Below are 25125 nucleotides of genomic sequence, written 5' to 3'. Positions count from 1 at the left end.
TGCATCAATTGAGGTTTATTTTTATTACGCTTGATTGGTCTTACAATGTGGGCATGAAATAAAACGAAACATTGTGGGCACGACGGTAAAGTACGAAAGTTAGACTGTATTCATAATTTTATTTCCAGGGATACAAATGGTACAGGGTTTTCCCCATACTATATGTCAACAAATTCACTCGTCTGGTTAAATGTGCATGTCAGACACGCTCTTCCTCTTGCCTGCAATCTAGAATTTATTTTTTTTAAAAGCCGTTATAAACTATTTTAATTACATTTTAGGCTTACAGCTTTTATTTTGAGACTAAATAGATCTAGGCTATATTAATAATGAGATCAAGAGGTCACAAAGCTAAATTACAAATTATACTTAACGAAAGTTTAGTCAATTACTTTTTCTTAGGAGAAAACAAAACAATCCTCTAGCAGATACTAATCAATGAATTTCCTTTTCACGTTACTCTGTCTTAGAACTCTTGTTGCAACAGCGCTCTCAACATGGAGGATCTGGTGAGGTAAGGTCTAGTCACTAGTAAAACGTGAAGTCGGCATGTTTTTCTTTACTATTTAATTGATACTGTTTATATCAGCATGTATTGATTGATTGTTGAGATGAGAGATGAATTTTACATTAATAAGTGTCATTCCTCGTAGTTTATACAGTACCTGGTGGCCGAGCATTGACCCCGGGCAAACAATTCATCGGGGAACCCTTCCATTCTTCCCTTGAGAACAAAATGTGCAAGGTGAAACAACTAAGCCGAATACAGCAAGTGGGCATTCTTCAATGCTTTAGTCTGACACTGACTCTGACTTGATCTAACTCCATTGCGTCAGTTCCATTACAACTTATTCTATTGACACTGTGAGAGAAGTGTACCCATTTCAGAAGTTTCATGATTGTTTTGATGACTCTAAAGTAACATTTTGTTTGCAGGCTTCATGTGGACGTCTGTCATATTTTGCCGGCCCTTGCTGTATTTGTTAGACAAGATACAGTAATGAATTAACGGTCATTGCAAATAGAAACATATGAAGATATTCTAAACCAAATAAAATATTTACATCTTATTTACGTTTAATATTTTAAAAGAACCGAAAGTTGAATACATACAATTTTTGTGGAATTTCTTCGTAATATAAAAATAACTAATTTATTCTGCATACATTTCTGTCTAGGCCTCATGACTAAATCAGGGCAGGGTAAGGGACTGGGAAGAAGCTAATGTTAATCCACTATTTAAAAAAAGAGACAAATCAGATCCGGGAAATTACAGCGCAGTATCACACATCAGCATTACATGTAAAGAGAACAAACTGTAACGATTAACAGACTATATCAAACATCAATAATAGTTAACTCAGGTGTACCTCAAGGAACAGTCTTAGGCCTACTACGGTTTTTAATTTACATAAATGACATACCAAATTGCATTAGTTCAGGAACAAAAGTCATATCATTTGAAGATGATCGCATAATATATAAAACAATAAGAAGAAAATTTTTAAATATCCTTTTTAAAAAAGGGGATGATCTCTATCCTTTAAACTATATCTACCTATAATGTACACTGTTAATGTACAAGTTATTCCCTTATTCGATATCAAACAAAATAATTAATTACCAATAATTAATTGATTAATTAAGCATTTTTGTTTATTGATTCATGTTTTCTTAGGTTGAATAAATAATTGTTTAAAGTATCAACCTGATCGGTGAATGCGTGAGGGAGAAACAGCGTTCACAAATATTTAAGGAGACTAAACCCAACAAATTTAGCCACATCTTTTAATACTAAAGTCTTAGCTTCCCTTGTTGCTATTAAACAAAATAATTAATTACCAGTAATTAATTGTCTAACTGGTTCCTTTTTTTATTGTCTTGTCTATGTGAATGAATAATTGTACGAAGTTTCAACTTGATCCGAGAATGGCTGTAGGAGAAATAACGTGTCCAGACTTTTTACCAGACAGACAGAGTCGATTGATATAAGCCTTGTAAAAACAGCACAAGATGCTGAGATTTTACAACAAGAATTAGAAGAATTACAGAAATAATAATTAAATTGAACTATGTCTTTCCACCAAGAAAAATGTCAGTTATGAAGAGTAACAAAAAAACTGAATCAAATAAAAACTACTTATTTTATTCCTAGTAAACCTGCCCGGCACATTAAACACTCAAAATATCTAGATGTAATAATAAATGAAAAGTTATCATGGAATCCCCATAATGATGAAATTATTTTAAAAAGTACAAACAAAGCATTAGGGTTTATTAAAAGAAATGTTTACAAATCAAACAAGAACATACAACTAAAATGCTATTTAACTTTAGTAAGGCCAATAGTAGAATGTGCCTCCTCTGTTTGGGACCCTCTCAACTCAACAAAACATGAAGAAACTAGAACAAATACAAAATAGAGCTGAGAGATTTATAACAAACGAATATTCAAATTTTAATTAGAGTAACACCGTTAATAAAATCACAAAATTTAGAGACACTTCAGAACAGAAGAATACAAAATAATGTAGCTATAATAAATAAAACACTAAACCACAACTTACAAATAAACAAAACTTAATGAAATACTCAGACACAAAGATAGAGACACATTTCTTATTCCATACACTAGAACAAATGCATAGAAGTGCTTATTCTTTCCTCTTGTCTTTGGAGGATGAAATAGGTTGCCTGAATCAGCCAGGGAAACGTAAAAGAGTTTAAGTCATTGACTAACACACATAGCTAGAATGACACATGAAATGTGTAGGGCGTAATTATCGTCATTGTTTGAAAGAACATCTGTAATATACAAGAGTAGAAGAAGAGAAGTAAAAGTAGCGGTGATTAACCCTAAAGCTACAAATTCATGTGAGAACGAATTCCAATGGATATTTTCTGGAATGAGGTATAAAGAGCCAACAAAAGTAATATTTGGATGACATTTCAGAACAGCGATATTCAAATCTTGTTAAGACTTGGTCAAATCTAGTCTAGAAGGAACGAATGTTTAAGTATTGGATAGTGCAGGGCGTCGTGGAAAGATAGTCCTTCAATTCAGCAAAATTTTGTAATAAAATTTTAAATATATCGCTATGTCAATTTGTTCTCATTAACATTGACAGTACACACCTGGACACAAAAGGTCATTGATTATAAATTTATGCTTCAAAAATGCTCGTCAGTGTAGGTCTCTTTTCACCTTCATTAACAAACCGCCCAGTCCACAAAAAATGAATGGAATTAGTTTCAGTACTTGTACATTAATAATTTGAGATAAATTGATATAGTAAGTAAATTGAGTTCTAGTTGAGTTGGCTAAGTATAATTAGCGCTGTTTTGTTCATTTTGATGTTTTATTCTAATTATTATTTTTTTATATTAATATTGATATATATTATCATAGTATAAATTTAAACTTTTAAATATATTTAACATTTATATTATGAATTTCTAGTTTCAGTTTTTATGTCTGAAAATTCTTTCATGAAAACATTGCTTTAGAACACTAATACACTCTTTGGCAATATTCTCATAGAGATTAAATAAGAGTTTTTGTGTTTTTTTTAAATCTTAGCTATGCTCTATGACCCATACATTGCCCTATGACCCATACATTACCCTATGACCCATACATTACCCTATGACCCATACATTGCCCTATGACCCATACATTACCCTATGACCCATACATTGCCCTATGACCCATACATTTTGCATAAATTGTTGTAAACGTAGATATGAAGTTTTGTACTGATGTAATAATGAATACCGAGCATTACGACTTAGATTAAACGTTAAAATATGAAATTCAAGAACTACAATACCATAACTCGGACTGTAAGAAATTGCACTGCTGAGATGTTCTTACATACAACAATAGCCCCACACAGAAGCTGCAATGTAAAACAACTCGACATCCCCTTTTTTAACTGGAGATCAACATACGAGGCTTTCTATTCAAATCACCATGGAATTAACAAAACTAAAAAAAAGCAACAATTCTTTAATAACATAACAAAATTTTTAAATATGAATCCGTGATGAAAATAATATCATGCTTATCTAGAGAATAATTTAAGAAAGCAAAACTTGGTCACCATGTATTTTTATTTATGTATTTATTCATGTATCCAACTGTCCAGGATACTTTGCCAACATGTGTTTGCTGCTATCAATGATATGAGAAATAGAACTAGTCAGCAAGTAGCACTGGACAAGGCTATTTTGAATCACAATAGGCGATTCGCACAACTATTAGATATTGGTGACAAAGTTCAGTTTCCACGCCAAATTTACAGCCACTATGGAATATTTGTAGGTAATTATCAATTAAATTTATACTCGATAATTCTTATTCATTAATTACATAAGATCCTTTATACTGAGATTTTAATTCAAAGGAAACTAAAACTTGACGAAGAATTATTTAATATTATGCTAGATAGGAGAAACTTATTTTAAAATGATGTAAATCTAGCATATCTAAAGAAGAGGCACCTCCTTTGTGCATCAGCGACAAGCTGCAGTATATATGTTTAATATAAATGTATTGTCATTTGGATGGCTAGCTGGTCGTGCGGTAAGCGAGCTGGACTCGGACTTCTCGATTTGGTTTGTATTTGAAAGTTTATTTGTCTAAAATTTCTCATGCATGCAGGTACGGAGAAAGAGACAACTAAATACTTGACTGTTTTGGGCTTGTAATGCAGTTTGTTTATGTTATGTAACATTTTAATTACATGGCAAGAATTGTTCTTTCTACTGTCCAAAATTCGTGAGATCACAGGAATGTTGCCATGATATGATTTTATCTTTGATATTAATCTTCTTGGTAAAACCCGGTTTGTTGATGTGTTCTTTTTTTCTGCATTCATCTGCATGCCATATGAAGATAGAAGTAGCATCAGCAGTGAACGCCCTGAAAAAGGGAAAATCAACCGGAGTTGACACCATTCCTGGTAAACTTCCACTGGCTGGAGGACAAACATTGATATACGCACTTTGTAAGATTTGCAACAAGATCTGGCAGTCAGGGGAAGGGCCCAAGCCATGGACCCAATCACTCATCATCATTCTTTCAAAGAAAGGCAATTTACAACTCTGTCAAAACTACAGCACCATCAGCCTCATAAGCCATCCCAGCAAAGTTCTGTCAACATTTTATTAAACCGGCTAAAACCAATTGCAGACAAAATTATATCAGAAGAAAAAACAGGTTTTAGACACATTGCATCACAACAGAACAAATTCTAATCCTCGGGATACTCTGAAAGAAATACCTTCAACAACATGAGAATTTTGTTCATGTCTTTATTTCAAGAAAGCTTTCGACAGCGTATGAGATGGGGCACTCTGGACGTCATTGGAAAAGTTCAATATGAATACAAATATATAAATAAAATTAATCAAGAACCTCTACAAGCCGTCTACTGGTGCGGTGTTCTTCAACAATAACATAAGGGAGTGGTTAAAAACCACAGTCGAAGTAAAACAAGGCTGCCTACTCTCACCAACATTTTTCAATATCTTCCTTGAAAGTACGAAGGTACTGTAAGCATTGGAGGAAAAAGAATGACTAACTTCCTAGATGGCCTAGCAGGGACATATGAAGAACTATCTGAATTAGTGATGTGGATAGACACGACGTCCTCAGCATATGCTAAAGAAAAAAAACTTAAATTATGACCAATAGAAAATAGGGCTTTAAAAGGGTTTCAGTATTGAAGATAGAAAGCTGATTCTATCCAAAGGATAGAGAGGAATAGAGAAAGACGGTCGACAAATCTTGTGCGGTGCTTCCACGGTATAAGGTATAAATGAAGGTGAGATGATGCAGACAAAGTATTGCCCCATGGGCATCACCAAGTCTGCTAGCTCTTCATCTGTTTCTACTACAGAATATATTTCATAAGCGAACGCTTGTTACTAATTCTTCTTCCCTGATTGCTTCAAGTACATACTATTAAACAGCATCCTTCATTGTACTTTTAAGAAGGTTATTAATTTGCCCTGTCAAAAACTAATGTATTATTGTCTGCTTGAGATTTGAGGTGATTTAGCAGATTTGAAACAGGATTTTTCAAGCTGATACTTTAATGATTTTAACATTTATTTCCTTTATTTGGCGGTGCTGCAAAATTTTTTAATGAAGTCTGAAAACTTGTCTTTAAAAAAAAACTTTCATCTTACATTATAAGAAGCTTTCAATTTCATTACAGAAAGAATATGTCACAATTTTAGAGAAATACATTTACGTCCGTACAATAAAATCTTGTATTCACTGTTCACTTCCTTCTATTTACTTGTCTACATAAATCCTTTTTTAATTATCTAGGAAGGATGAATGTTACAATAGAACAAGACAATATAGAACAACAATTCGATGGAGATATAGCCCACCTAACTGATTTACCTACAGCACAAGATTTGCCTTTTAAGGTGTCCATTCGACCAGAAAATAATGCTATACAACTCGGACATTTTATGGACATTGCAGACAAAAGCGTAGCGCTAAAGAACCATGAACTAGACCGCATATATCTGTAAGAAAGTCTTTTGTTTTTTTGTTCTGTTAAATATGTAAGAAAATGGATATCTTAAATATTATTTATTATTTTCATTATAATTCAATTACAATTGACAATAATTTATTTTGGAAAAGCAGTAGATACAGTAAAACCACTGGCCTGTATTTCCATAGAGAAAAAAATGCAAATGAAATAGCGATGAATCAGGTATACAGCATTATTCATTTCATTTACAGATGTAGGACTATATACATAGTGGTATAAGGACATTACCATTTTTAGCGGCCCCCGTAAGGGGAAAAAGCCGCTATTAGGTTTGTGCAAAATGTCCGTCTGTCCGTCTGTCCGTCTGTCACACTCAGATCTCGAAAACTAGAAGAGATATGAAAAATATTATTTCATCATTAAATCCGGCTTGAAAAGTTTAGGTGCAACGGCTACTTTTGGTTTTCTGAAAGCAAATCGTTTAATTTATAAAATTAATTATGCAAGCGATTTTTTCATAAAAATACGACAATTCTAAAACAATTACGTAAATGTAAGGGAGGCAATGTTACAATATGCTAACAAAGATGGACAATTTTTGTGTATTTTTAGTATCACTAAGTCAAATATATTTTAAAAATGTACAGGAAATGTTTACAACAAATATAAATAATAGTTAAAGACGTTTTTTCTGGTCAACTAGCTGCTAAAATTAAAAGAAAACATTTCTGTTTGTTTATAAAGGCTAATAATGCACTTTGTATGTAAATATCACGCACATTTTTTTAAATGGACTTTTTATGCAGCGATTTTCGTGCAGTAGCGTAACGTCGCAACATGATCAGGTGCTAAACCAATTCCTTAAACTTTTTTTAAAAATCAGATTTTATTTATTTTTTGTTTAGTGCCCCCATCCGAATAAAAGAAGCTTATTTTTGTGCGTTTTGTCTGTTGGTCGGTCTGTCCGTCACGATTAGATTTAAAAAACTAGAACTCTAAAAGCTATTGAAAATCTGATTTACCCTTTAATGTTCCTCCCATAACATCTCAATAGTTTTAAGTATCTAAAATTGATTGTTCCGGATTTTTTTGTGCAAAACTAATCAACGCCAACAAATTTTTGTTTGCTCTTCTAACTTATATTACATTCAATTTCCATGCTTAAACTTTGCAAAAACACATTATCAATAATATGTTGTTCCGTATTTTATGTAAATAGCATATTAATGCTAAATCAAAATCTCTATACTGACTTATATTTCATTAAGTGTAAAAATGTTCCGGATATTGTTTTATAAAACATGAATTATGCCTTATGATTGTTTGAAATCGCATAAGGCTTTTAAAAAAAGTAATTTACTAGAATTGATTACTGAAAATTACTTTTTAGACATTTAATTTTCTTGTAAAACATAACATAGAAGTTTTGTAATCGATAAAGAAAGTTCCGGATTTTGTTTCTTACAAATCGTCGCCAGAAATTTCCGAATTTATTTAAAAATCTACTAACGCCAAATAATTGTTTGAACTCCCTCTTCTAATTAATAAACAAATAATCTTCTCATTTACGAAATAATGTTTTTACGGATTTTTATGAAAAATATTTTAACTCACTACTCTCTTACAGTACATTTAACTTTCACCCTAAAACATTAAAAAATCTCATTATCGTTAATATTATGTTCCGATTTTTAAGGAAAACAGAATCCAAACACCAAAGTAAGGTATGAAAATCTCTCCACGTGGCTGTAGTACATCTAATTTTTATACGAGACCATCCAAAAAATTTAATTAACGGTATAACATTTATCTGAAATTCTCTTTTTCTTTTACTATTTATACAAACATCCGGAACAATCTATTATATAAACTTTTCAATTGTGTTCATACCTAAAAATTATTGCGATGTTTTGAAACGTAAAATAAAGGTTAATCAATTTTTAATAACTTTTAGTTTTTTTTTTATATCAAGATGACGGACAGACCGACTGACAGACAAAACGCAAAAACAATGCGGCTTTAATCCTTTTTAAATAAATTCTATTATAACTCAGTGCACCAATGTCTATGAACCCTCGTTAGCCTATTGTGAGGTAATGGAATTTTTTTTCTTTGACGTCATATGAATGGACTCTTTAAATGTAATTTTAAAAGAACGCACTCGGTGCACCAATGTCTATTAACCCTCGAAAAAATTGCTTGTATTAATGAAAACATATTTTAGTCTAACTAAGCCGTGTGACGTAGTGTTTTTTTTTCCTTTGACGTCACATGGAATGAATTCTTTAAATGAAATGCTAAAAGAACGCACTCAGTGCACCAATGTCTATGAACACTCGAGAAATGGCTCGTGTTGATGAAGGTGATTTTTAGTCTAGCTAGGCCTTGTGACGTAGTGTTTTTTTTTCCTTTGACGTCATATGGAATGAATTCTTTAAAAGAAATGCTAAAAGAACGCACTCAGTGCACCAATGTCTATGAACACTCGATAAAAGGCTCGTAATGATGAAGGCGATTTTTATTCTAGCTAGGCCGTGTGACGTAGTGTTTTTTTTTCCTTTGACGTCATATGGAATGAATTCTTTAAATGAAATGCTTAAAGAACGCACTCGGTGCACCAAAGTCTATGAACACTCGATAAATGGCTCTTATAGATGAAGGCGATTTTTAGTCTAGCTAGGCCGTGTGACGTAGTGTTTTTTTTTTTCCCTCTTACGTTATATGGAATAAATTCTTCAAACGAAATGAAAAAAGAACTCGGCATAGTAATGTTTATTAAGTCTCGTTATGTGACTCGCGTTTAAAAAAGGAATGATATCTTGATTTAGATCTAATCTAGATTTTTTAAACTAGATCTAGATTTTTATTACAGTATATCTAGATCTGGATTTATATTCTAATTAAAATTATTTTAGAGTCTAGATCTAGAATTTATAGATCTAGTTTAGACTAAAATAGACTAGTTTAAGATGTAGAATTTCAATTTCTAAACTTAAAGTGTAAAAAAAGTGTAGATTTTCATTTCCAAACGTTTTGATCAATATTGTAATGTTTTAATATACTAAAACTAATCTATTTTTTTTATTAAATTCAAATTTAAATTTACGGCAAATGAATCTTTGAAACATTATTACTTTTGACCATCGGATGGCTGCCTGGTAGTGCGGTTTGCGCGCTGGACTGTCGTTCAGATTTATGGATGGCCCAGGGTTCAAACCCTGCCCGCTCCCATCCCCCGTCGTCCTGCGGGAGGTTTGGACTAGGAAGTAATTATCTTCAACTCTGAAGGAACATCCGAAACGTGTAAAACATTTTACATCAAAATTAAATCACCTCTTGAATATTATTTGCGAATATGCAGATCCGACAGGGATCCGACTTCGACGGGGGCCGCCTCTGAGTTTGTGTAACACAAACTCTCTTTGTAATCTTGTTTTAAAATAGTTTTTAAAGACATTTTCTTAGAATAATACAGCTAATAATAATAATAATAATACAGGACAGAGTAATAAAGACAAAAATTACGAGAAGCATATTGTAATAACTTAACTCAACGAGTCACATATATGTTTATTTGCATGACATCACAGGTACACAAAACAACATCTTTCTTAGGCACAGTCTTTTCACTTCGGCTCTCAACTTGGGCGGAAATCGTTCTCCTCTTCTCTTCCTAATGTTGACATCCTTCTGTCTAGTTTAGCACAGTGCGCACCTTCTAGCTTAGATGGCGGTGCGCATGACAGAGTTATAACAATATCATAAAACTCAATGTTGTCGAAAAATGCCGAAATTTGGACATGTGGGTGAGTCAATTGAACACATTATGGCAGGACGTCCAGCCCTATCAGAATCAGCCTACCTAGGTTGCCATAATCAAGTTGCAAAGCTAATACACCAACACTTGGCTTTGATACACAATTTTATTGGTAAGGATACTCCCCCATATTATAAATACATGCCACAAGAGGTTCTCGAGTCTAGTGAACATCTGCTGTACTGGGATAGACTGATAGATTTGACTGACAAAAGGTAGATTTCAATCGAAAAAAAGCCTCTACCATTATTAATATCGCCGTACTACTGTCTCATAATTTAAGAAAAACTGAGATAATAAACAAAGGAACCTAGGCTTGGAGATTAAGCGTTTATGGAAATTATCCAAAATAACAATATACCCCATTGTTATATCAACCGATAATAACATCTGACCTCAGAGATACCTTCAAGGCCTTTAACATTCCTAGGAACATCCTCGTTGCCTGTCAGAGGGCGGTACTGCTGCAGACCTGCCACATCACCAGAAAATTCCTCAGTGGAAACTGTGAAAGAGACTACAATGAATTTTGTTTCTCTTTAACGAAACTCGACCCTGGCAGCGTTAGAGAATGAATACTCGTTCTTTTCTGACATAATGATAATAATAATAAAAGCGCTACAATGAACTTTGTTCCACTCGACTCTTGCAGAGCCAGAGATGAATATAAGTTATTTTTTCATGTAATGATAAAAATATTGATAATTATAATAATAAAACATGGTGACAATATTGACAAGGCTGCTCCCTTAACATAGCTCAATACAGGTCATCTCTACCCTGAAACAGAAGGCTTTGTCACAGCAATTTAAGGACAAAGTAATTAGGACAAAATAAAAACGAGAAGCATATCCTAAACTCAATATTGTTGACAAATGCCGAAAATGTGGAAATGTTAGTGAGTCAATTGAAAACATAATGGCAGGATGTTCAGTCTTATCAAAATATGCCTACCTAGGTCACCATAACCAAGTTGCAAGTTACACAAACACTTGTCTTTGACACATAATTTGATGTATAACAGCGACTATTGATACTACAAATACTCGCCACAAGAAGTTCTTGAGACTATTGATCACTTATTGTACTGGGATATATTCTGACTGACAAAAAGGTAGATTTTAATCGCCTTGATCTGCTATTCATTGATAAAAAAGAAAAATATTGCTGCATTATAGACATCACATTACCACTGTCTCATAATATAAGAAAAAATGAAATTGAAAAAACATAGAAGAGATTAGAAACTAGGCTCCCACAGCCACTCTCAGATCAAGCTGAAATTGTGCACAACTATTTCCTTTACCTGACAACACAAGAATGAAAAACAAATGAACCAATTAGTGAATTAACTATTGGCAATTAATTATTTTGTTTGGTATCTTGAACAAGGGAAAGAAATCAATCGTACTTGTGTGGTGGTACAAAATAAATGAGCTCCCTTGATTCGAGCCTTCAAGTCAAACAGTTTTGATGCATTTAAAAAACGTTCATGTAAACATTCTCTCCGCCCCCCCCCTTTTTCTCCGCCCCCCCCCCCCCCCTTTTCACAATTGGTGCAGACAATTGATAGGATCATAGCGCATTTGAGAAAACTGAAAGCAAAACAAAACAAACAAAAAAATGGTAAAAATATTTCTAATCACACAGATTTATTATGTCTAGGCCATCAGTATTGATTATTACACGACTGATATAAACTAATTGATATAATTACACTTAATGAAGCTTTCTTTTTTTTTAAGTGTTTATAAAAATGATTTTCTTGTTTTGCAATGCAACGCTTCTTCGTGGAAAAATGACAAATATTTATACTTACAGGCCACTTCCAAACGAAGTCATTAGAGCGAAGGCCATTGAAAAACTTGGCGATGTTGGCTACAATTTGTTTTTTGGCAACTGCGAACATTTCGCCAATTACTGCCGCTATAACAGATCTATAAGTAATCAGGTAAATATATTAACACACATAAATATAGCTAACATGGAATTCTTTTAGTGAGCTATTTGTTTGATAAATAGAATGATAGATTTATCTATAGCATTATATTGTAGGTTACACTTCATTGTTCCTATTTATTACAATACTTCTATTCAAGTCAGGACTTCATGGAACCTGGATCCAGGAACCTGGTTGTTGATCTCAAAAAAAAAAAAAAAAAAAATGTAAAAATTCTCATAGAATTTAAGTTGATGTATATTGCTAACAATAGAATTACTAGCTCGTTGGCTACACGGGGAAAACTCTAGTTTGACCTTTATATTTTTTGAAAGTTAAAAATGTCAATTTGACTGGATGCTATATCTAGGTGTTTAGCATACATGGCGTAGTCAGCCGTATTACCGTATAACTGAGTAAATGTAAAGTTGCTTAAATTGTATTGAAGTTTATTAACGTTGCTTATATTCTACGTAAATCTAATACAGATGACATCTAGTTTCTAGATCCAGAAGTAGATCTAGACTAGATTTTGAGAGTTCTAAATCACAGCTTTAGGTCTAGTGTTAGCTCTTGATGTCCATATAATGAACATACCAATAAATAAAAGCACATATATGCCTTCCTCTCACAGCGAATCAGATAAAGCGAATTTTCTAGTAGCTGACGGTGTCGCGGGTTCGATACACGTATTGAACCAAAAATTTTTTTAATGATTATTTTTTTTAGTAATTGTATATTTGAAGTTGAATAATAAAAGTTTTGTCTTGAAAAAATATATTTTTAAAACTGTTTTTCTTGTTAGTTTTTAGTTTGTATTAGCAAATGAAACAATAGACCTACATGATCTATTTATTTTAAGTTTACACCTGAGTATTATAACCAGAGTAAAATTATAACAGATTAGATTAGATTTAGGTAGCAATATAATGAAAACTATCGCGTGGTCTAGGAAGTAGAATCAAGAAATAGTTCTAGTCAAACAGTGTTGCCGTAAAGTAGATGATTTTGTTTGCCCTCAACGACAAGGACAGTTTTCCTCACCCAGCTTATAATGTAGAGGAGGTTTTAGTGCCGATGTTTCCATGGTATGTGACCTTATTGGCGCACTCAAATTCCTTCAGCCCAACAGCCGTTGAAAACAATAACGTATCTAAGTTGACCAGGTGTGTTTATTTTTCTTTGTTGTATTGAAAGACCGGGTCATCGAAAGACTGAAACTGCTATTGAAAGACTGAAACTGCTATTGAAAGACTGAAACTGCTATTGAAAGACTGAAACTGCTATTGAAAGACTGAAACTGCTATTGAAAGACTGAAACTGGTATTGAAAGACTGAAACTGCTATTGAAAGACTGAAACTGCTATTGAAAGACTGAAACTGGTATTGAAAGACTGAAACTGCTATTGAAAGACCGGGTTATTGAAAGACTGAAACTACTATTGAAAGACTGAAACTGCTATTGAAAGACTGAAACTGCTATTGAAAGACTGAAACTGCTATTGAAAGACAGGGTTATTGAAAGACTGAAACTGCTATTGAAAGACTGAAACTGCTATTGAAAGACTGAAACTGCTATTGAAAGACTGAAACTGCTATTGAAAGACTGAAACTGCTATTGAAAGACTGAAACTGCTATTGATAGACCGGGTTATTGAAAGACTGAAACTGCTATTGAAAGACGGGTTATTGAAAGACTGAAACTGCTATTGAAAGACTGAAACTGCTATTGAAAGACTGAAACTGTTATTGAAAGACTGAAACTGCTATTGAAAGACTGAAACTGCTATTGAAAGACTGAAACTGCTATTGAAAGACCGGGTCATCGAAAGACTGAAACTGCTATTGAAAGACTGAAACTGCTATTGAAAGACTGAAACTGCTATTGAAAGACTGAAACTGCTTTTGAAAGACTGAAACTGCTATTGAAAGACCGGGTTATCGAAAGACTGAAACTGCTATTGAAAGACTGGAACTGCTATTGAAAGACTGAAACTGCTATTGAAAGACTGAAACTGCTATTGAAAGACTGAAACTGCTATTGAAAGACTGAAACTGCTATTGAAAGACTGAAACTGTTATTGAAAGACTGAAACTGCTATTGAAAAGTGAAACTGCTATTGAAAGACTGAAACTGCTATTGAAAGACTGAAACTGTTATCGAAAGACTGAAACTGCTATTGAAAGACTAAAACTGCTATTGAAAGACTGAAACTGCTATTGAAAGAATGCCTAATGATTTCCTTAACGTCTTAACCTAATGAACATTGAACATTAACAAAAGCTACACAAATAAGAATAATACACATTCTCTTTTACCATTTTCTTAAATATTATAAACAAATATTATTTCCAAAGTCATGCACACATATTTTAGATTTTCATACATGGTAAAAAAAAAATAAATAGCAAACTTTTTGGTATATCTGGTGTGCACAAGAAGTGTGGAGGGCATTTGTGTGTGTGCACAGGAGGTGTGGAGGACATTTGTGTGTGTGCACAAGAAGTGTGGAGGACATTTGTGTGTGTGCACAGGAAGTGTGGAGGACATTTGTGTGTGTGTGCACAGGAAGTGTGGAGGACATTTGTGTGTGTGCACAGGAAGTGTGGAGGACATTTGTGTGTGTGCACAGGAAGTGTGGAGAACATTTGTGTGTGTGCACAGGAAGTGTGGAGGACATTTGTGTGTGTGCACAGGAAGTGTGGAGGACATTTGTGTGTGAGCACAGGAAGTGTGGAGGACATTTGTGTGTGTGCACAGGAAGTGTGGAGGACATTTGTGTGTGTGCACAGGAAGTGTGGAGGACATTTGTGTGTGTGCACAGGAAGTGTGGAGGACATTTGTGTGTGTGTGCACAGGAAGTGTGGATGACATTTGTGTGTGTGCACCTTTTAAAACTTTAGCATCACATTTTCCGAGCACTTTTGTCTGTAGCCTAAAAAAATGGGTGTATATCGGCAGGATTAGACGTTTACTCTCTGACTTGAAACTTATATCCAAACAACTAGCTAGCGAGAATCAAGGAAGATCATCTGTATGGAGATTTTGTTCAAATAGGGCTTTTTTTTTAGTTGGTAGCAAGTGAAATTCAATTGTGCGTACTTGACCTTGTTGAGTTGATCTTGAAAATCTCCAATAGATCTTTTGTGAATCTAGAGCGATGTTTTTGTTTTAAATAAATGCTAGTGTTTTTACAAAGTTATATTAACTCACTCTGTCTCTCTGTCTATCTGTCTGTCTGTCTAGTAAAATTTGAAAACTTTATTTCACCCACACGCCTATTCTTGCATCAAGTTGAAGCTTTACATAAATCAATTAAAAATAACAATTAGTCAATTAATTACTATTAATTTTCTTGATACTAACAAGGGCAATTAATCCTTAACTATTTAGAGATATGGCTAAATGTGTGAGTTTTTGTCCCATTAGATAATTGTTCCCGATATTTCTACCATACCCTATGTAGGATCAAGATGAAACTTTTCACAATTATTTCTTGTATTTTTAAAATACTTTCTTTGCTTTATTCCAGGTTTTAAACGTTTTCGCGAAGATTTCTTATGGCACGTTTTGGATTTCTTTTTATCTCACTAAAGACAATGTCAACAAATTTAGATTGATTCTTTTATATTTTGCATTCAAATATCGTATGTATTTTAATTAAGGCAAAATGAATGCACATTAATTCTTTTATTTTCTTTCTTGAACATTTTTATGCTCATTAATCGCCACTCTTTCTTGAACTTAACATCACTCACTTATAAAACGAAACTTAACCCTATCCCTAATTTGAAACACATAACGACTACCTTTTGATTTTAGTTTAGATGATATGACGTATATCTTTAAGGGTACCCCGACAAAATAGCGCAGAAAAAAAAAAATATTTCAGTCATTTTGAAAGAAATACTTTAGATATCGTAAAATGTGAATAGAGACAATATTTTTTTGTTTGAATGTCACTATTATTTTTCATTCATTTCATAAATATGCAAGCGGTAAGAATAAATTATAATAATCTAACATTATTAGTTTTCAAAATATATCATTTATTTACATTCCATAATCAAGATTTCTAATTACACATCATCATACCTAACTTAACCTAACATTTGAACGGAGTCGCCACATTTAAAAGTCATTATTATATTTTTTACATTTTAAATATTGGAGAAAAAGAGAATGAGATTAAATTTTAAACAATTCACTTTCTCGGCCAATGCCATTACATCTATTAATAGCGAAGAAGAAAGCTTAAAAAAAATAAAGTTTCCTTTACAGATCTTGTGTTCTTTAGAAGAAGAGAGAGACCTTAAACAAAAGTCTTCTCCAATATCTTCACTTACTAAAATCCGGTACTTTCAAACACATCATATACGCTCTTTTGTCTTGAGCTATTTTATCGGAAAATTTCGCGCTTTTTCGTCGGCGCTACTTTGTCCGCGCTATTTTGTCTTGAGCTATTTTGTCTTGAGCTATTTTGTCTTGACCTATTTTGTCTTGACCTATTTTGTCGGCGCTATTTTGTCAGGTCACCATCTTGAAGACCAAACACACAATTAAAAACTAGTCTAATTTATGTCTATATGTTTGATATATATTTTTTGCGTTTATTACAAAATATTGTACATTACTGCAGCGGTTATTAAACTGTGGTTCACGGAACCCAGGTCCGCGAGACAGCAAATAGGGGGTCTGTAGAAAGATGAGAATTGTATAGAAATAAAATAATTTATTCGCTAATTGACAGTTAATCCGATCAGATAATTGAAATATAATCCACTCTCCCCTCACCACCACTGGCGGATCCAGGATGGGCCCCCCCCCCACTCGGCCGTCCCCCAAGGGACGAGTTTTAATAAAGAAATCACACAATTTGTATACCAATTTATTAGTTATGTTAATAATATATACTAATTATTTATATTTAAACCTATTTTTAGATTATTTCGCCCCCCCCCTTTTTGTATGTTGGCAGATTTGGTGGGATGGGGAAGTGGCATCAATCCCGCCCCCCCACCATAAACTTTCGAGTGGGGGGGGGGGCTTCAATTTATTTATAGAAATCATAACTTGTTAACAGAATCAATCTAATATCTATATAATTAAAACTTGTTATTGATATTTTAACCGATCTTTATATTATGTCGTTCCCCTGTTAGCCGATTGAGTGGGGCGTGGGGGAAGGGGGGGCGAATACAAACATAAACCCTTGAGTGGGGGGTGGGGACGGTCCTACTTTTATGTATAAATCATAGTTTGTGAACAATTTTTTCATTATAAGAGTAACAATTGAGATTAGTTCTGAACCCAAATATTATTTTCCTAGTCACCTTTTTCCAACCTTTTCTCATACTGATATTTTTCTGTTGTATAAATGAGACTATAACTCACAAAATTTACTTCAATCCTAAAAATAAAAATAACAAGGTTACAAAAGACAGTTTGTGTGGAAACACAAACTCAAAATCGGCCCCCGAAGTGGTCTACCCAGGCAGGCTTCAATATTTTCAGAAAGAACATCCGAATGAAATTATATCAAAGACTAATGAGAGATAAGAATGGAGAAAGAAGGTTAACAGATCTTGTGCCCCAACGGTCCAGCAGATCAAAGGATAAGTGAAAGTGAATGTAAAGTTAGATGTGAACCTGGCCTAACTAGTTCCCCTTTCAGACTTTGTGGTCTATAGGGCAGATGATGTAAAGTTCATCTGTTTTTGTGGCCTACGGTTAACGAGGGTGTCATGTAGCCAGCACAACGACCAACCGCCTTTACTTTTCCCCAACTAATGACCCCCGGTTGGGAAGCCAAGCGCTTTACCGCTCAGCCACCGCGCCTCCCTTGGCCTAACTGATGTCTTATAATTGATCTAATTTGTTGAAAAGGTTCAATCTCTTATTGAAATCATCAAAAAAAAAAAAATAAATAAATAAATTCCGCAATAAAAAAAAAAGGTTTAGGAAAATAAAGTTTATAAGATTACTATTCGTTTTAAATTACGTCTAACTTTTAATGCATACTAATTAGCTTTTTCTCTTTAAAAAAATACTTGCATAACTGATTTTAAAAATTAGATTTTTCGCTTTCAGAAAAAAAAAGTAGCCGTTGCATCAGAACTTTGAATGGTCTAAAATATTGTGATGTCCGATTTTCAAAATCTTTTCTAGTTTACGAGATCTAAACGGGACGGACGGACAGACATTTAAAAAAAAAACAACTAATAGCGTCTTTTCCCCTTTCGGGGGCCGCTAAAAATTAGAGTAAAATCTAATTGTACCACTTAATTTTTCATCCCACTTCCGAATTTGTTTTGTTTAGAGCTTTGAATTATGGTTCTATCACAAAACAAAGCTACAAACATGCCTATTTTACAAAAAAATCACTTACAAATGAGCTTTTTTTTTAAATATTATTTTTCGAATATTTTTTTCTTTTGGTGGCGATCCTCAAAGTCTTAATCTAAACATGTGTGGTATCTTATCTTTTCAAGTAACAAATCGGTTCTGTAAATTCATGTTAGAATATGTTTTATGTAAAACATTATTCAAAAGGTCTTTTTTTAATAGGATGAATAATGAGCTTTAAATGTCAGGAGAATTCCGTTCTTCAATGAAGAATGCAAGAAAACGCTTTTGGCGTCGGGGCTTCGCCCCGGACCCCACTGGGGAGGATTACAGCGCTTCCCCAGACCCCTAAGCTGTAAAGAGAAAGGCCTAAGGTAAAGAAATACTGTTTATTTTTTAATTATAAAAAAAAACAATTAATAATATATGCTTAGGGTTTACTGGGCGTTAGGGTTAGGGTTTGGAAAAAAATCGCCCCCCCCCCCACTCCAAAGTTCTGGATCCGCTAGTGCTCACAATTGTGTAATAAGTTATTTCATAACAAACTAAACAAAAAATTCGAAGACATTCTTCACTTGAATAGTGGGTGCTGTGACATTTTGTTTTATTTTAATCTCAATCACTTCATTCTAATACTGGAGAAGCTTTTTAAAATATTCAGAAAACGAGGAAGTCAAGACCATTGTTTGAATAAGTAGACCACAAATTCTGGTTTCCAAACAGATTCCAGATTTTTATATCCTGCATTATAGGTCATTGTACAGAAGTTGTTGACTGCCTTCCCCTCTTTTTATAAGCGACCCCCAAAAAGGGAATAGCTCTAGTAGTTTTGTGTGGTCTATCAGTCCGTCCGTCCCGTTTAGATCTCATAAACTAGAAAAGATAATGTAAATCCGATATCATGATTTTAGTTTTGATCGTTTAAAGTTTTGATACAACGACTCATTGTCCTTTCTGAAAACGAAAAATGTACTTGTTAATATCACCTATGCCAGCAGTTTTGACATTATAATACACAATCTTTACAACTATTCACTAATAGCAAAAAAAAAAAAACAAAAACGGAATAATATTTAGTTGAGGCTACAGAAACGTGGCTTACTTATTACACATTTATGCAAATGGTTTTAGATTTTATGTCAAAAAATGTTTTCAAAATATGACTAAATTAAGTACTAATTGTCATACCAGCTACTTACATTTGTAACGAAATGTTTACTTATATAAATATATTTCGTATGATTATAGGTCTAATATAATCTAAAACAATCATAAATAAGTAGTGTTTTCTATCATAAACGAGGAGATCATATCACAGCCACCGCGCTGGAACACTGTACTGAGATGTTGGCCCTTTACAAAACAATTAAATCAATCAATCACATTTATTAGGCCAGGTTCACAATCCATTATACCGTCATAACTATTAGTTCATTAAATACATATTTGTCTTTGTAACCTTTGTATTACATTGCCGACAAGAACCTCATGACAAATAAAAGCAATCGACTAGAAATGCTCGTTAAGATTTGCGATTACTACTAGAGAACATTGAGCCGGACATATTTTAAATCAACTCATCAAATCTGATCTCGTTTCTTCAAGTTATTATTTTTAAATTTTATTTTAAAGAAAAAGTGTCATTTTAATCAACACTTCTTTAACAAAATGTTTTTTTTTTTTTTTTTTTTACATTTATAATTTACTATCCTGGCATTACCCGCGGCCTGCGGGTCTAAGTTTGTGTTTACTAATGTAGTGGATTGGATTTAGATGTATGTTAAACCATAGACTATATATATACAGGACTGCCAACACTAAGGGTAACTAAGCATAAGTTTCGTTCAACTCCAAAATGTGAGATGAGGTACTTCCGGTATAAACTTATTTCATGACATTCACGATGTTTGAATGATAATGCCAGCTTGGATAATATATTTCTCTTTTCATCACATTTCACAATTTCTTTTTACATTGTATACTATTAATATATATGGAGAATGAAGCCATTAAAAATTACAAGTAATAGTGTATTTATGACTAATTGAAAAATATGCATAAAACTTTCAGCTCTGCAAGTTATTAATTTTTTAAACTAATTAAATCCTAAATAACATCCAATTATTCTAAAAGCCATAAAAAAAATTGATTGTTCCAAATTTTTCTTCACCTAATAGAATTCTAGAATCATTGTTCCAACTTCAATCAAAATTAATAGTACACGTAGTAAACATGTAAACTTTGACCCAGACTTAGTGACCTATGGCAGTAAACTATATCTACCTATACGACCATACACACTACTATCATTTATTTTTGGAGAAAAATGGCTTAATGGGTTTTTAATTACATATACATATATATCAACTAGTTAAAACACCATCTACGTAAATTCTCTTTTTTTAAGTTGGTAAACAGATTTTGTTGTTATAAAAATCTGGCTATGTCTATCGCACTGTTACCAAAATTATGACTAAGAAATAATTTGAACGTAGTGTTTATCTTTAGTGATGGTTTCTTTATATAGTAAACAATTTCACCGGAAGTCATTCTTCTAACACTACACGGCAACCAAGGACGCGTCGGTGTACGGGACTTATTTAATTGAATAATATAGGCGTGGTGCGCACAGTTGGCAGTCGTGTATATATATAGTCTATGGTTAAACTTAGCTAATGATCCTTTCAAGTTTTTTCTCTTTCGCTACGAAAATGGGTTTACCCGAAGCCGATACACTCATATCTATTAAAAACGAAAAGAGCGATAGCTTTGTTAAATGAATGGGATTATAAAGTAAACAATTAAACGAAATAATTTTTAGTACGCGATTCATGAATGAATATAGGCCTATCTCAACCCGGCTTCACAGCTTTCGTAAACGAATGTACTCTATTAAAAATGCTTTAGAAAACCAAATTTGAATGTTTATTTGATCAAAATATGAAATGAATGGACTATAATTAGTATGTTCATGTGTTAAAGTATAAAACTATCTGTGCGAAGAGAAGTTTTATCATCTTAGAGTTGCATTAGAGTTTTATATCTAGGGATGGAAAGATGTATTGTCTAATGAAAGAATTTCGTCAGGAAAACTGTAGTCACAGATATAAGGAACTAATTTATGTAAAAAATGGTTTTGAAACACAAATTTAAAGGTTAATTTTATTGTATAATGAAATCAATGGACCTTCTTTTGTATTTTCATGTGTCAAAGTAAAAAACTATCGGCGCAAAGTGTATTTCTTAAAATTAGATCTAGATCTTAATCCTTTCAATCTTTTCTCATGTCAACATTGTAAACATGGCCTAGATCCATAAAATACTATAGCTTTAATAGAGTCGGACAACTTTATTTTTTTTTAGGGTCTTAAGTTTGTTATAGGGCTACAATACATACACTACGGTCTAAGTTAGTATCCAAGGAACATTTCTGCCAAGTTTTATCAAGATTGGTCAAACGGTTTTGTTTTCTATTCGTAACATACATACATACATACATACGCCTCACATTCTACTTTATAATTTAAGATATACTATGCATTTGTATAACGTATTCACTTAGTCATAGTGGGCACATTTTGAGTAAGGGAAAGTGAGGTAATAGGAGATACTTAACTTTAAAATATAAAAAAATCTGTAGTAGATTCCAATTGTTGCAACTCTAGGGTAGGCACTCAACGAAAAGGCAGGTCGGCAACAGTAAACGATGTATTTATTTTGTATAAGCATCAACAAATAGTAATAGTTACTAGTTAGACTTGGACGTCTGCTACAAAGTCACAGGGAGTAATATGTCTTAAGTTCTAAGAGTCCTACTTCATACCAGAACACAGAACAGACCACCGACACACTTCCCTGTGTCGCTCCAGGTCTCCCACACAGTTTCCTAGTATCACACAGGACAGCACTCAGCACCAGACTGTTCAGACTCCCATGACTTCTAGCCAGCTCACAACAGTCCTTCCCCTTGTTTACGTTCAACAGTGCGCTAGTGCGCATTTCAAGCACTGGTGCAGGGTTCCAGGGTCAAAAAGGTTTTAGAACCTCTGCATTACTGGATATACATATACTTTTTAATTATATCTATATTTATTTATTTTTAGCTATAAAAATCAAAATAAGTCATAGTTATTCCAATTTGCTGTAGAAAAATTTGTTGTATGTATTTAAAAAAATATAATCAACATCACATTAAAATAATGTATTCTTAGTCCAATAAATGTTTACATTTTTTGATGTATTCATGTATAAAGTATAAATTACATATTTTTCAATAAAACTTTATGTGTTTTTTGGTGTTGAATTATAAATAAAAACACACACACACACAAAACAACATTGGGACTATTAAGGGTGCTCAGATCTTTTAAATATCTAAAGATTTTTGTACAAAATAATCTTTACTTGTTTATTTAATTCAATTTAAAATTGCATTTTTCCTTACAAAGTTAATACATATAAAGAGTAGTTAGTGCCATTACAGTAAGGAATGGGTTGCCTGAATCAGCCAGAGAAAGAACGACTTTTAGTCTCTTATTAACATGCGCGACTTGAATAACACATAGATAAGCATAGAACGTAATTATCTTCTTGCAAAGAACGTTCGAAGTTTATAAGATAAGTTAGGAGAATGGTTTCCAATTATTCAATACTTTATTCTTATGAGTCGTAGATTGAAGATTGAGGAAACACAAATATATATGACATTTTACAATAAAACTTGGCAGCCGCTTAGGCCTGCAATTGGTGTGTGTGTGGGGGGGGGGGCCTCGCACAGTACTCCCTAAACACTTTTATTTAGAGAAGAAATAGCAAAGGTGTTATTCCAGATCGTAGGGTCAAGGTTATTCATTTAGAATCTTTCTGATATTTGGACATGTTATTAGGGTGTTTATATTCTCCTCCTATCTTCGTACTTGTTGAGAAATAAAATAATAGATGTCAATATGTAGATCTATTGTTTTGCGGTGTTTTTTTGTTTAGTTAGATTGTTTCTATTTGATGTAGTGATGTCAATACTATCCTGCGCATATTGCGTGATGTAAAGATCAAAGGTCAAGGTCTGGTGGAAGTAGGGAGAGATAGAAGGTCAACGTGTGGTGCAAGTAGTGGACATCTTTTGAGAGAGGAGAACGATTGGTGTACTTATGATCCTGACTTATCTCCTGGAGGCCATCTGTCTATTTGTCGTTATTTGTCAATCGTTCTTTTTCAAATATGAGTGTGTCATTTCAAACTTTGATATTTATTTATGTTTATAGTATTTATTCTAATCATCGCTGACCTCAAGAACTACACAACACTGGCCAAGTAAATACTAACGATGTACAGGAATACGAACTAATAGATCACATGCTGTACTTACTATCAATAGCCAATCGTATTGATTTCAATTAAAACGCAAATATCGTTATATCTATAGATGTTACATTTTTATATTTTAATTACCTATTATTCTAGTCTTATTTAATGTGACATTCTTTTTGTCATGTAAATGAAAATAAATATTTGAAATAGTGTTAATTTCATTCTTTTTATAATTATTATTTGATGGATTAGAGGATAAAATGACCAGCGGATGAAATAAAGAGGGGAAGAAATGACCAGGGGGATGAAACAACCGGGGATGAAGGGACCAAAGATGAAATGACCAGGAGATGAAATAACCGGGGATAAAGCGACAGGAGTTGAAATGACCGGGGGATGAAATAACCGGGGATGAAGTGACCAGGAGATAAAGTGACCAGGTAATGAAATAAAGAGGGGAAGAAATGATCAGGGGATGAAATAACCGGGGATGAAGTGACCAAAGATGAAATGACCAGGAGATGAATGACCGGGAACCATAGTACTACTTGGTAAATAATAATAATAAATAAAATAAGCATAACCATTGTCTACCGGTGGTCGATTAAGATTTTCTTTTCGCCCTCTACGTCTGTCCTCGGCAGCGGATTTTCTTTAGGTCTCAAATGTGTATCCCGCTGCCATTGTAAGTCACCTCCAGCTGTCTCGTTCTGAGGCCGCATGTAACCAGGTGCTCTCTTTTATGTCAGCCAAGGAAAGTTGGCGCCTAAGCTGGTATTTAAAGCGTTTCCGTGGAGCCCCTCTGCTACGTCGACCATCTTTTAAATCACAAAAAAAGAGACTATTTTTGGCATACGTTCGTCCCCCATACTGGATACATGCCCTGCTCATAAGAAGTCCCTCTACTGTCCATGCCGGCGTTCGCAAGGACATCGCTATTTGTTGTGCGGTCTTGCCACCATATGTCCATGATGTAGCGCAAGCACTTTTGATGAAATAAATTATAGTTTTAATGCATTTACTTATTACTATACACATGTGTCAAATGTCTTTGGAGAGGATGTTAGTGCTTCGTTAGTAAGGTTGAGATTTCTGTCGTCAAAAGATTGAACTGGGTCTTATAAACGCTTTCTAGTGATCCAACCCCCTTTGTGACATCTCTTACTTATTTATTTAGACTTCGATTCTCCATCGCCAC

General features: G+C 33.5%; 1 protein-coding gene across 8 annotated transcripts; it reads left to right on the top strand.

Annotated features, from left to right (window-relative positions):
* Window positions 1-24143, top strand: LOC106052893 (lecithin retinol acyltransferase-like). Of its 8 annotated transcripts, none has more exons than XR_008774420.1 (6): window positions 1-514; window positions 4149-4324; window positions 6341-6548; window positions 6671-6740; window positions 12157-13440; window positions 15808-24143. XR_008774420.1 is itself a non-coding variant. In XM_056008352.1 (6 exons), exons 1-6 carry the CDS (start codon window positions 498-500, stop codon window positions 18845-18847), a joined length of 651 nt encoding a protein of 216 aa, XP_055864327.1. In that variant the 5' UTR covers window positions 136-497; the 3' UTR covers window positions 18848-24143. The 8 variants fall into 8 exon arrangements, 4 of the variants coding, with proteins under 4 accessions (XP_055864327.1, XP_013063805.2, XP_013063806.2 ...); XM_056008352.1 differs by lacking the exon at window positions 6671-6740 and having other exon boundaries at window positions 136-514; window positions 12157-12286; window positions 15808-15922; window positions 18843-24143; XR_008774418.1 differs by lacking the exon at window positions 6671-6740 and having other exon boundaries at window positions 137-514; window positions 12157-12286; window positions 15808-18994; window positions 23628-24143.
* The last annotated feature ends 982 nt before the right edge of the window (window positions 24144-25125 follow it).

Source organism: Biomphalaria glabrata, chromosome 13 (assembly GCF_947242115.1).
Source record: "Biomphalaria glabrata chromosome 13, xgBioGlab47.1, whole genome shotgun sequence".
NCBI lineage: Eukaryota > Metazoa > Mollusca > Gastropoda > Planorbidae > Biomphalaria > Biomphalaria glabrata.
Note: the sequence above shows the minus strand (reverse complement) of the source record. Positions and strands in the feature narration are given on the sequence as shown.